General features: G+C 46.5%; 1 protein-coding gene across 4 annotated transcripts in view; it reads right to left on the bottom strand.

The window, feature by feature from the left end:
• Positions 1–7,036: 7,036 nt before the first annotated feature.
• The window catches only part of kalrna (kalirin RhoGEF kinase a), a 165,513-nt gene continuing 160,805 nt past the window's right edge, over positions 7,037–11,744 (bottom strand). For all 4 annotated transcript variants that reach the window (XM_036540637.1, XM_036540640.1, XM_036540639.1 and 1 more), the window contains 2 exons: positions 11,514–11,652; positions 7,037–10,818 (listed from right to left, as the gene is read on the bottom strand). In XM_036540637.1, coding sequence (XP_036396530.1) covers positions 10,273–10,818; positions 11,514–11,652 — 685 coding nt within the window. In that variant the 3' untranslated portion in view covers positions 7,037–10,272. The remainder of the gene's footprint in view (positions 10,819–11,513; positions 11,653–11,744) is intronic.

The raw sequence follows: 11,744 nt of genomic DNA, 5'->3' as shown, positions 1-11,744 counted from the left end.
AGGATATTGACCTCATGCCGAATGGTGCGGAGGGCCAGATCCTCAGCTTTGCCTTGCAGGTGGAGCTGTTTGGCTGCGGCTGGGAGGAGGATTGTCCGCTCAGAACCATCGTCCAGTACCGCGTAGGTCTCGGTGGACCAGCCCTTGTGATGCAGGGAGACTGGGATAACTTTGAGCATCACAGGGCTGTGGCCACTCGGCCGGTCCAGGTACAGAGTCTGGACGGCTGGGCGTGTCCTCTCCCCGGACCTCTCATTCACATCGTGCAGTACCTGCAGGTGCTTGCCGTTGCAGGTGCTGCAGGGCTGCTTCAGGGTGCACTGCGCCGCCTGATGAGCGCGAGCACACCGCCAGCACCTCTGGTTCTCTTTGATCCAGGCCACCTTCTCGTCCCTGGAGAGCCGCTGGAAGGCAGTGCACTGGCTGAGGTAGTGCTCGGCGTTGTCGCAGTACGGGCAGTATGCGTCTTTCCTCCCCCTGAGGTTCCCAGCAGGTGGCGCTGCTGGCGATGACTTTGGGGCTGCGGTGCTGGTGGCCTGGTTGGCTCCGTGTAGGATGTTGGCCCTCCGCCTGGTGGGCTCTGGTGCAGGCCGCTGCTCCTTCTGTCCAGCTGGGGGGCGCTCTCTCCTTGGCTGGCAGCGGGCCTCTAGCTGGAGCCAGGTTGCAAAGTCCAGCAGGGTGTACATCATGGACTCGGGCCTGAGTCGGCTGATGTACCTTTTGAACCTGCTGAACTGCTCAGAGGGGAGCTTCTCCAGGAGGCGCTCCACGTGCGAGCCGCAGGCTAGCTCAGCTTGGCCCTGCCCCCCCAGAGTCTGAAGGAGTCCCACCAGGGCGTGGATGCGGAGGGCGAAGTCGTCAAAGGCCTGCCCATCCCCTGGCCGGATTGGAGGTAAGGCCATGATAGCCTTAATCTCACGGGATGCCAGCTGGCGTGGTTGCCCGTATCGGTCATCCAGCGCCTTCACTGCTCTCGTGAAGGGGTCTGGGGCCTTGGAGAATGCGAGTGCCAGCCTCCGGGCCTGGTCGACCTTCAGGTGGTCCAGGAGGATGTGGTACTTGTACTGCTCGGTCTCTTCTGGATCGAGCAGGTTGTCAAGGGCCATCCGGAGCATGGTGTACTCGGTCTCATCCTCCTTGGTCAGGTCTGGGAAGGTCGGACCTTCCACCCTCCTGTAGGACCGTCTACGCACAGCAGGGGGCGCTGTTCCTGCTGTTTGTGGTGGAGACGTCGTCACTGCTCCAGAGTGCTGCGTTGGCCAGTGGGAGGGCAGGGTGGCAACCGGTTGTGGGTAGGGCGTCAGGTATGAAGGCACTCCCATTAATGGTCCCTGCGGCAGATACTGAGTGGGCTGCAGGAGGACTGGGTTCTGGTCTGCAGTCACAGTCTGCATGGCAGGGGGAAAACTTGGCTGAGGCTGAGACCGGCTGCAGGGCAGCTGAGGGAGCTGGCCCTGTGGGTGCTCCCCCTGGTGGGTTAGGTGCACCTGCAGTGGCAGCAGGGAATGCTGCTGTGGAGGGGCTGGTTGCCGTGGCAACACTTGGCTGGGCGTGGCACTGTCTGTCAGGGTGCCCTCCTGCCCCGATGGCAGGTGGTACAGGGCACTGGAGATGGACGCCGAGGAGCGGCTGACTGGTGGCGGCATCGGGGGCGATGGTGGCAGCTGCATCCGATGGAGGTGATCTGTCAGCTCCTGGACAAGGGCGGGGTGTGTTCCTGGCTGCACAGGCTGGGTGCGAGCCGTCTGGGGTGATGGCTGCCTTGAGCTCCGGCGTGAGGACCTGGCGCTGAAGGGAGTGGAGGTGGCAGAGCGCTGCAGCATGCGCTCCATGAGCTCGCTCTGTCGCCTCACTGTTTCCCCCACGAGCTCACTCTGCTGCCTCATGGTGTCCAGGAGCTGTTGCACCACTTTATCACGACTCTGTGGGGTCGTGGACGATGGGCTCTGCTGGACTGGGGAACTCCTCTCTGGCGTCCTGAGGGGGGTCATCTCGGCCTGTCCCTCCTGCTCACTGGCGTGGACGTCCGCAGGTCTGTGGGTGCTCTTCCCCACATACTGGACCTCGTAGCTCTCGTGGTGGACCGGGCGACGGGTCTCACGGCGAGAGCGGCTTGCGGATGGAGGAGCTGAACCCGGTGTGCCTGACATTTCCACTGCAACAGCACTGATCCGGCTCGAAGGACCACTGAAACTGAGGGGGCAGTTTCACCCGTACTAGGTTCAGGCTTGTTTGCTATCGCAGTGGGGTGTCGGTCAGGACACAGGAGTCAGGTTCCGGGTTCAGGTGTTTATTGGGGATTTTGAATGAATGGGTACAAGGGTTTGTGGTGTATGGGTGTGTGTGTGGTTCCTTTGGCACAGACACACACAACAACAGCACAAGGTTTTGTCCCCAAAGGCTTGGTCTCCCCAGTTCTTCACCTCCCAGATATTGTTGTGGTACTGAGGTGGGGGAGGTCACTACCACCTTTATCTTGTCCCATATCCCCGGCCCTATTGAGGCCCTGATTGGTGGCCAAAGGATACGGGCAGGTCCGAGGGCAAATGGTGACCTGGGGGCCGTCCTTGGGGGTGCGCCTGTGCCTCGAGTTCCCTGTGGGGGTCCTGCTGATAAGGGGAGCAGCAGGACCGGTTTGGCCAGGTTTCAGCTGAGTTGTAAACAAGTGCCTGTGAGAGGTGGGGGTGGTGCGCAAACAAAGACAAAGACAAAGACAGAAACATAAACATGTGGCCCTTTTCTACACACATATTCACAAAATTGAGAACATCAGAGATGTCGTTTAAGAATGTAGAATAATAATTTAATGGACCTACATGAATATGATGAATATACTGTACATATTTTAATGTTTCTCTTCAGTCGGTCTGGGATTCGTTTGCTCTTGCGGCGTTAAATAAACTGTACAGGTAACTTTTAAAAATAGGTAAACAGTGCTGTATTTTAGTCTTTTTTATTATTATTTTACTTATCTGTATTATTTCTGCAAGACCATAACGCTAATTTTCAGTTTCCGTTGAAAGAAAATGACCTGTACACAAACAAGTACCTCCAAAACATATTAAACTTAATCCGATTAACCCATGGCTCACATAGCCTACATATTATATCTTAACAAGTTCGATGATAATTGTGACTTTGAATATTGAAGTATGAATGTTTTAAACTCCAAATTTTAAAAATTTATTTGATTCCCCGGCACAAGCAAGCACGGACACAGAACGCACAGAAAGTTTCGTTGTAAGGCTATGAACATAGTGTTCTATAGTATGAATATCATCTTCAATATAACTGAACTGGGGTATTATGTAGGCATTATTTGTACGCATGTTAAAATGATCTAATGTTGATGTTTTTTTTTTCATTTAGTACATTGATAAGAACCACACAAATCACTAAAATCCAACGGGTTTATGAAGTTTCCACATCATTTCAGACTTGCAGAACACCTGTACCTGCTTAACGCGAGCCGAACGAACAAAACTTCAGCTTTAGGTATTGTACGTGTGGCTCAACGTGAGGCAAATACAGACACAATCAGACGTTACGGCGTTTCGAGGCAAATTTTCAACTCCTCTTGCAGCTATCGTTTGCAGCAGTTTTATGTCGCCGTCTTCGGGAAAGCTTCACACTCTCAAATGATCTTATTCCAAGTTTGCAGTTTCCGGGGGCGGTCCATTAGGCAGCTATATTGTTTTTAAAAAGAAAAGGAAAAACAAGTTCAGTACAGCAGTTTGTGTGTAATAACAGCGTATGGATGTTTAAATCAGCCTTCAGAAAATAGTTTAGAAATAATGGGAATCATCAGGACGATAGTTCAAATAATAGAACAAAACTTACCTGTACCGGCTACACGGCGTGCCATAAATTGGTACGATGGTGGACCCCTTTCCCTTCAACCGAACTGTCCGAGGAAGTAAACCTGTATGACCAATGGCGAGTTTATATAGCCGGGATATAAATAGCTATCCGTCCATTTATCTTTTTAAGATAGGTTTTAAAGGGAGAGGATCCTCTCGCGTACACCTGTCGTGCGGTGCGTTTGCCTTAATCCAATATTGACACAGGAGCCCCAGGGTAAACGGGGGGAGGCGATCGCCTGTTGATTAGCCCAACTTTGCCTCTCTATGCAAACTATCTATGCGTTTTTGCTCGTTAGAATTTATGGAACTGATCGCGCAACTGGATTGGCAGATATCTGGGCTCGGGGACAGATAGTAAAACCGAAGGGAATGACGCACGGGAGGAAGGTGTGCGGGAGGGAAGAGGAGGGGAGAGGAAGGGAGGGGGGGGAGGCATCGTCACTGATTTTACTCGAGGAAGCAGCGTGCCTTGTCCTGCCTTGTGTTCTTAGCTACCCTCACCTCATTTACACAAACATTTCCATATGGCTTGCAAATGAGTCACTTTCCTGGTGTTCTTATGTAGGCTAGCGAAACCACCGGAACACTTGAGCTCACATGTGGCTGTATGATCGAACCTGTATTCACGGTGTGTGTTTGAATAACTATCCAATGAAGAAGGCGAGGATAAACCTTTCACTTACAGTTAATACCACGTTTTCATTGGGGGATACTCCATCATAGTGTATCCAACCATGAATGTTTGAGTGTTGTTTATTGACGATATTACTATTTTCCTTTTCCGTGGTATTGAACACAAGCCAGTCACGATTTGCCCAATGCCTACCCGAGAAAAGAAATTAATCCAAACGTGTAGAGAGACTTACATTTGTCCCTTAGATTTGCCAGTAGATGGACACGAAGAATAGCCAATATAAGAAGAATATTTCAATGACAGAAATATATACACTTTCCAAAGAGTAAGTAGTCCCCTTACTGTGCAGTGGAGAGGGTCTGACCCCCCGGTTGCGTACATTTTTAAGATCATAACTAAGCTTGGGTTCCCTTCCAAAATATGGTCTCATCGCTTTGGCCCGTTTTCGGAGAGGTGACAATCTGCAGGCGCACCTGCCTTCCAGCCGTTGATGAGCGCCTGCATCTCGTCTGACTTTCTCGTCACATGGTGATGACATCGAAACCCATTCTGAGGGTCACCTGCAGTATGCGAGGTCATCTCGTGAAACACAAATGGAACAAAATTCAACAGGCTTTGTTGTTGATGCAGAAACAATCTATACAAGTCGATACACAACACCTGACTTTTGTGCCATTAAATTTCAAAGCCACAGCATCACCTTGTGGTACTTTAAGATAATAGCCTACCTCTGCAAGAAGACTACAGGAAAAAAAACATCAGCGACTCAATTCCTGCGGAGAGCACTAGAGAGAAAAATATAGTTGTGTTAAATCAAAACTTTCTTTAGCTATGTCGCCGTTGCTTGCACCGAACTAATGGTGGCATTAGCGGCGCTAAATACACTCGCTTCTTAAAGTGAGTTACAAGCCATCCAAAGAGAATGGGACTGCCACATGTACCGGTGCATCTCAGAGTGTTTAAAATAATCATTTTAACTTCAGATTAACACCACCTTTACACGTTCTGTCACGAGTTAATACATTATGGATAAAAAAATAAAACGACATGAAATTAAGTTTATTCCCACAACTCTACGCGGTTTGCGTCACTCTCTTAACAGATGAATGGAATCATTAATGGACAACTCTTAAAGGGGCAGTACAAAATACAAGGGCAGACTGTTACAGCATGACTGTGGCTGTGCGGCAAGCCGACACAAAATATGACAAAAGTAATATGGTGATAAGTATTACGTTGAATGACAACGTATCCGTAAAATACGTCCATACAGTTCCCTTTATTTCTACCAGGAACACGATGTAACAGAAAACGTGCATACTGGATACTTTTTTTTCCTTCTGAAAAAAAAAGTTATACCCTTATTTTAATAGAATTACACAGTCCAGAGTCGTATTTTACGCAAATAATGAATCATGGGCCAGTGACCTGCACTAGTTGGGAAATTACTATGAAGTGATTGACCACACGGTGAATCCAGCACGTCCCAGTGTAGTATCCATTATTATATTATATATTATACATTATTATAAGAAATTTAAACGTAGTGTTGCAGGGGCAACAATGACAGGAAGAGAATGTGTATTTTATTACCATAGACTGTGAGACAAGTGGTCCAGAACCATAAATCCAAAGGCAACATTTGTTTGGAGGTCTCCAAAGAAAACAGACATCTTCAGGATACAAAGTGTCAACAAGTACCATTCAGCATCATTTGCACGAATATGGCATTCACTGCAGGGCTCCACAGAATGGAACCATCTGCTCTTATGCATAGTCTGACTTCAGAAGGAAAAAAATTAAATAAAAATTTCAAATGACCAGAAAAGTCTTTTATTTCCAGGGTCATAGCAATAGAGTGTTCAAAGCTGCCATGAATATACCTCAGTCTATTCGAGTATCACAAGACAAAGCTACTGCAGACTTCCTTATTAGAGAAATAAAAAGTTATTCATAAATTTTGCAGGAGGAAAAAAAAAACATCTTATTTCACTTTCTGTGCATCCATGGTTCACTCCAAACTCCAGCTTAGGATGCTGAGCTCGGGAGAACTGAAATGACTGGAAAGAAACATGTTGTTTAAAACTGTAACATTTAAATGGAAAGGACTCAGGCCCTCAGTCTTCTCATCTGGAACCAGACATTTTCCAATTAGGCCACCCAATCAGTCTGGGGTGACAAAAACTTAGCGTCTCCATTTGAGAAAGAAATTTTTAAAGCTGAGGCTGGACTGGTCAAGGAAGTTTAATGTCTGTTTTTTTTTTTTTTTTGCATTTGTCGTTTCATAGTCTACTGGCACAGTTGACTGACTGCTACTCTTTAGCTGCATCATCATGATGCTTCATAGTCTTAATGAATGGATTTGAAATGTTGCATTCAGAGAGTATGAATGGTGGCAACTTTAAGGGTATACCCGATTATTATTATTATTATTGCAAGGAAGAAAGGTTTTTGTTTTTTTTAAGAAAAGAATCGAAGGCATTTATTATAGAAACAAGCACTTCTTTATTAAACATTCAGTAACAAACAGACAGCCCATGTGGTCTAAGAAAGCATTTTTCAGATTTGGTTTCAAATCCTATACACTTATTTATGTACAAAGTACCATACTACATGAAATGATGCAATGTACATGGTGCATGCTGTTGCAGTGAACAAAGCATATACAGTAATACTTAACATCTTTATTTAAATCATTTCAGGTGCTGATGCCACCACTCTGGCAAAAAATTACATTAAGCAGAAATCCAGCTGTTACAGCAGTCAGGTAACATATTAGACTTAAGCAATGCACCGTTGATTAGTAGCGCAGTGGTTAGTTGACACTGAATTTACACACTGAAATGGCTGAGAGCATTAACATCTATAGTGAAGTGTTGTAATACCATCACAATGCCTGTAATTCTGCTCAGATGAGGCCTGGGTTATATAAAGCTGAATGAAGTCAATGTCACTGTGGCTGACCTAGATGATCAATTCTGAAGTTCTTCATGAAAACCAAGAACACGCCTCACTCTACTCTTGGCAGTTGACAGCGGTTTTGCTCGTGAGATGGTTCCTCATTCCCCTTGAGACACTATTCACACAGAGCCTGAACATGACATGGGTTAAACTGGTGTGAGCGAAACGGTACTCTCATTTGACGCTGTATATTTGCACAGTTAAATCTGCAGATCTACTCAGAGTCTTTGACATTTTTGCTATGGAGTATAACACTACACAAAGGGTAAATTCTTTTTTTTTTTGGTCTGTATGCTACTTTTCACAATTGTGTATGCTATCCTAGCACATTTCAGCCTCTTTTGCTAAGCAGGTTAAATTAAATGAAAGATGCTGACTGCCATTGCCATACCAACATCAGGGCCAAGTTTGCTCAGACCTTCATAAAACTGTACCAGGCACATTGGATTATGATCTCTTTTTATCTTTTAGCAGAAATGCCATCAGTATGATTCCATTTGTCAATACATCAGTGATTATATCTGAAGAAAGATTTCCTATGGCTGCATGCAGGTCAAAAGGTGCACAAGGTCTCCTGACCATCTCTTGAGGTTGTGTCCTTTTGTTCTTGACTCACACCAGGTCAAAGAGCAGTCTGCAGTGTTCTGGAAATTACCTAAAATTCTGATGCGATTCTCTGCGTATTCTCCATGCAAATCCATCCTCCACCACCCCCAAAAACACCAGTTTGTCAGCATGGCTACTATTTGCCCCATGCTATGTTGATCTCAAGCATCGTGTACAGTTTTCAGAAGACAAACCAACACCAACGCATTAGTGAATCCAACTGACAACTGTGTAGTGTGACTGAAGAACGCCGATACTCACAGAAAATAAGAACAAACACAAGGAGGCTTGATATGTACAACATCAATACTAATCAGTGCTGTGATCAGATGCTGCAGAGATTCTTACATAATAATGGAGAAAAAGTTTTCAGCAAGCCCCTAAGATCCAGAATCAAACACTGTTTACAGATCTCGTACAGAGACGATCCAAACTCAAAATGCACAAAATACTGAAGATGAAAAAGAGCATTGTTGAATCAGTCACTGCCACGTGGGACAGACTCAGCTGCAGCCTCTGTAAACAGAAATCTTTGTAAAGCCACGTCAAATAATTTCACAGTTGTTTTAGTCCTGGGATTAAAGGGTCTATTCCCCATTGAAAGGTGGGAAAATTTTGGTCAGTACTCTCTTCACTTGCTAGGTGTTTGGAGTTTTGAACAAAAGGGCAGTTTATTGAAGTCAGTGTTTGGTTCTGAGCAGTACTCAGAGCAGTGCTCCACCTCACAGAGTTCATAAAGACATTAGTTTTACCTGTTGGCACCATTGAGTTGCTGGTTGTGATTGCTGTGTTTAAATTGAATATCTATAGATATAATAAATAAAATGTGAATAAATAAACATCATATAAAACGCTACCCATAAATAAACTTGGACCTTTGTGGATTTAGGTTTTGAATAAGAAATTATTCAAAATAACAATTTAAGGCTAAGTTATTTTAAGTTTCATTTCATTTTTGTGGGTATGATAACATGTTCCCTTTAAGGTTTTCCATTTGTTATGCTTTCAATTAAAATGAAATGCTTTGTTGATCAAGGCCACAGCATAACAAATGACCAGACTGAAGAAATGAATGGGTCCCAAACTGCATTGTGGACATTCTGGAATTCTGAATTCCGAGTTCCACATTTACACAGGAACCAATAAGATGACAGTGGTTCATTGGAAAGAAACCACAGTATTTGACCCTCTGTTGCAATCTGCCTTTCATGCCAGTTAGGCATGTTAGACATGTTCCTTAGTATAACAATATGCGTGATAGTATTTTCCCCTTTATTTTGCCCTGCATTGGTCAGTACGACAGTATGATATAGATCGCAACCCTGCTAGACACAGGATAATGCTTTCATTCAGATCTTTTACTACAGCTGTTATACCGTAAACAATGTAGTGCATCCCCTTGTAACAAATTCTAAATATCTTTACACATGGTATATCATCACTATTTGACCATATTCTGTCATATTTTACATTCAAAAGTTGTACTTTCTTAGATGTGTATTTTCCTTTGTCCTTTTTTTATGTCTCTGTTGGGGTTTTTTAATGTGTTCACAATTACAATCAAGAGGATTAAAATGAATAACATAACATCATAGTAGTAATGCAATTAAATTGCTAATGAAATATTTTTAAAGGCTTCTTTACTTACAATAGTTGCAAGGACTTATGGGTATTTTTTTTCCTGATATTCCCTGGGAGATGTAATATTGTAGTGCAGTGCCAATATATATATATTTTTATTGTCACATCAAGACTTGTGTAAAGCACCTTAGACAAATGTTCCGCTGCAGAGACTTAAGTCTAGAACAAGATGTTAAAGTTCAGCAGGAGCCAGACAGGGAGAATGCTTTTTATTGTTCCCTTTTATACAGGTGCAGTTAGTGCCTGAACGTGGGGATCCACCAAGAGAGGGGTGCGCGGGGTGACCCAGAGGCGGGCACGGGGTGACCCAGAGACGGGCGCGGGGTGACCCAGAGGCGGGCACGGGGTGACCCAGAGGCGGGCACGGGGTGACCCAGAGGCGGGCGCGGGGTGACCCAGAGGCGGGCACGGGGTGACCCAGAGGCGGGCACGGGGTGACCCAGAGGCGGGCGCGGGGTGACCCAGAGGCGGGCACGGGGTGACCCAGAGGCGGGCGCGGGGTGACCCAGAGGCGGGCGCGGGGTGGGCCAGAAACGGGGCGGAGAGCGGGCCGGAGACGGGCGGCCATCACAGGGTGTGTCCCATGCTGCTGGTCACCAGCCCCTTGATGTTGGTGACGGGCCGGACGTCGTTGAGCTGCCGCCGCCTCTCGATGAAGGAAGCCAGCCGCGCCGTGTCCAGGGGGGTGCGGGAGTAGTCCCCACTGTGCGCCCTGACCCAGGGGTGCTGCAGGCAGGACGCCACGCTGGGCCGCTTGCGGGGGTCCTCCTGCAGGCCGGAGGTGATGAAGTCCCGGGCCGCCTGGCTCACCCCGCGGAAGTACTCGTCCGGGAAGCAGAAGTCCAGCCTGCAGATGTTCATGCAAGTCTCCTCCAGGCTCTCATCCAGGAAGGGCGACACCCCGCTCAGCATGACGTAGGCCAGCACCCCTACGCTCCACACGTCCGTGCTCAGGGACACCGGCGTGCCCTGGATCAGCTCCGGGGCCGCGAACTCGGGGTTCCCCAGGAGCAGGTGCACGTAACGGTGGCCCGACACCTGGACGGCGTCCCCGAGATCAATGAGCTTCACACAGGGAACGGGCACGTGGAGATCCACCAGCAGGTTCTCGGGCTGGTAACAGAAACATTACACATAATATTACATAATATTACAGCATGATTTAATGTGTTTTTTTGACTGTGGACTAGTAAAAAATAGCTTTATACAAGTGAAAAACTGCCCTGATATGATGATTTAATGGGACATCAGCATTTCTGTAGTGATGTGGGCAGCTAATGAGGGCAGCAGTGTAGCACAGCGGTAAGGACGAGGGATCATAACCAAAAGGCTGCTGGTTCAATTCCCTGCTGGGGCACTGCTGCTGTAGCCTTGGGCAAGGTACTTAACCCAGAATTGCCTTAGTAAATATACAGCTGTATGAATGGTTCAAAATTGTAAGTCGCTCTGGATAAGAGTGTCTGCTAAATGCTAATAACATAATGAATTAGTTTTGTAACAAAGTGATTGCAGCCTTGATTAACTAGAAGTGCACTAACATTGCACTGTTGAGCAAATGTTATAGTAAATATCCGGCTGTATGGATAAATAACATCAAAGCTTTGAGATTTGCTATATGGTATATGCTAAACAAATAATACATAGATGGATGACATTGGTTTTAAGAGAAATGATAAATGTATCCTATTGGCCTGGTTGAGTAAACGCTTATTAAGAACAATACATTTGAATACATACTAAAATACTCAATGACACCCGACAGAAGATTTGTTATTGCTTCCTTTAATATTCTTTTCTGTCACGTTTACCTTTAGGTCCAGGTGAGCCACTTTGCAGGTGTGGAGATGATGCAGGGCCTCTAAGGTGTCCTTCACATAGAAGGCCACTTTCTCTTCCATCAGTTCGTCATGGGCCACCAGGTAGTCCAGGAGTCTGCCATCTTCCAGGCTGGGGAAAAAGAGCAAACAGAAAAGGCATTACGCTGCATCGGGATTGGGTAAAGGCTGCAGAGAGGGAGCGCGGGATTGGTTCACCGATGC

Source organism: Megalops cyprinoides, chromosome 11 (assembly GCF_013368585.1).
Source record: "Megalops cyprinoides isolate fMegCyp1 chromosome 11, fMegCyp1.pri, whole genome shotgun sequence".
In the NCBI taxonomy this organism is placed as follows: domain Eukaryota; kingdom Metazoa; phylum Chordata; class Actinopteri; order Elopiformes; family Megalopidae; genus Megalops; species Megalops cyprinoides.
This window is presented reverse-complemented; position numbering and strand designations above follow the sequence as displayed.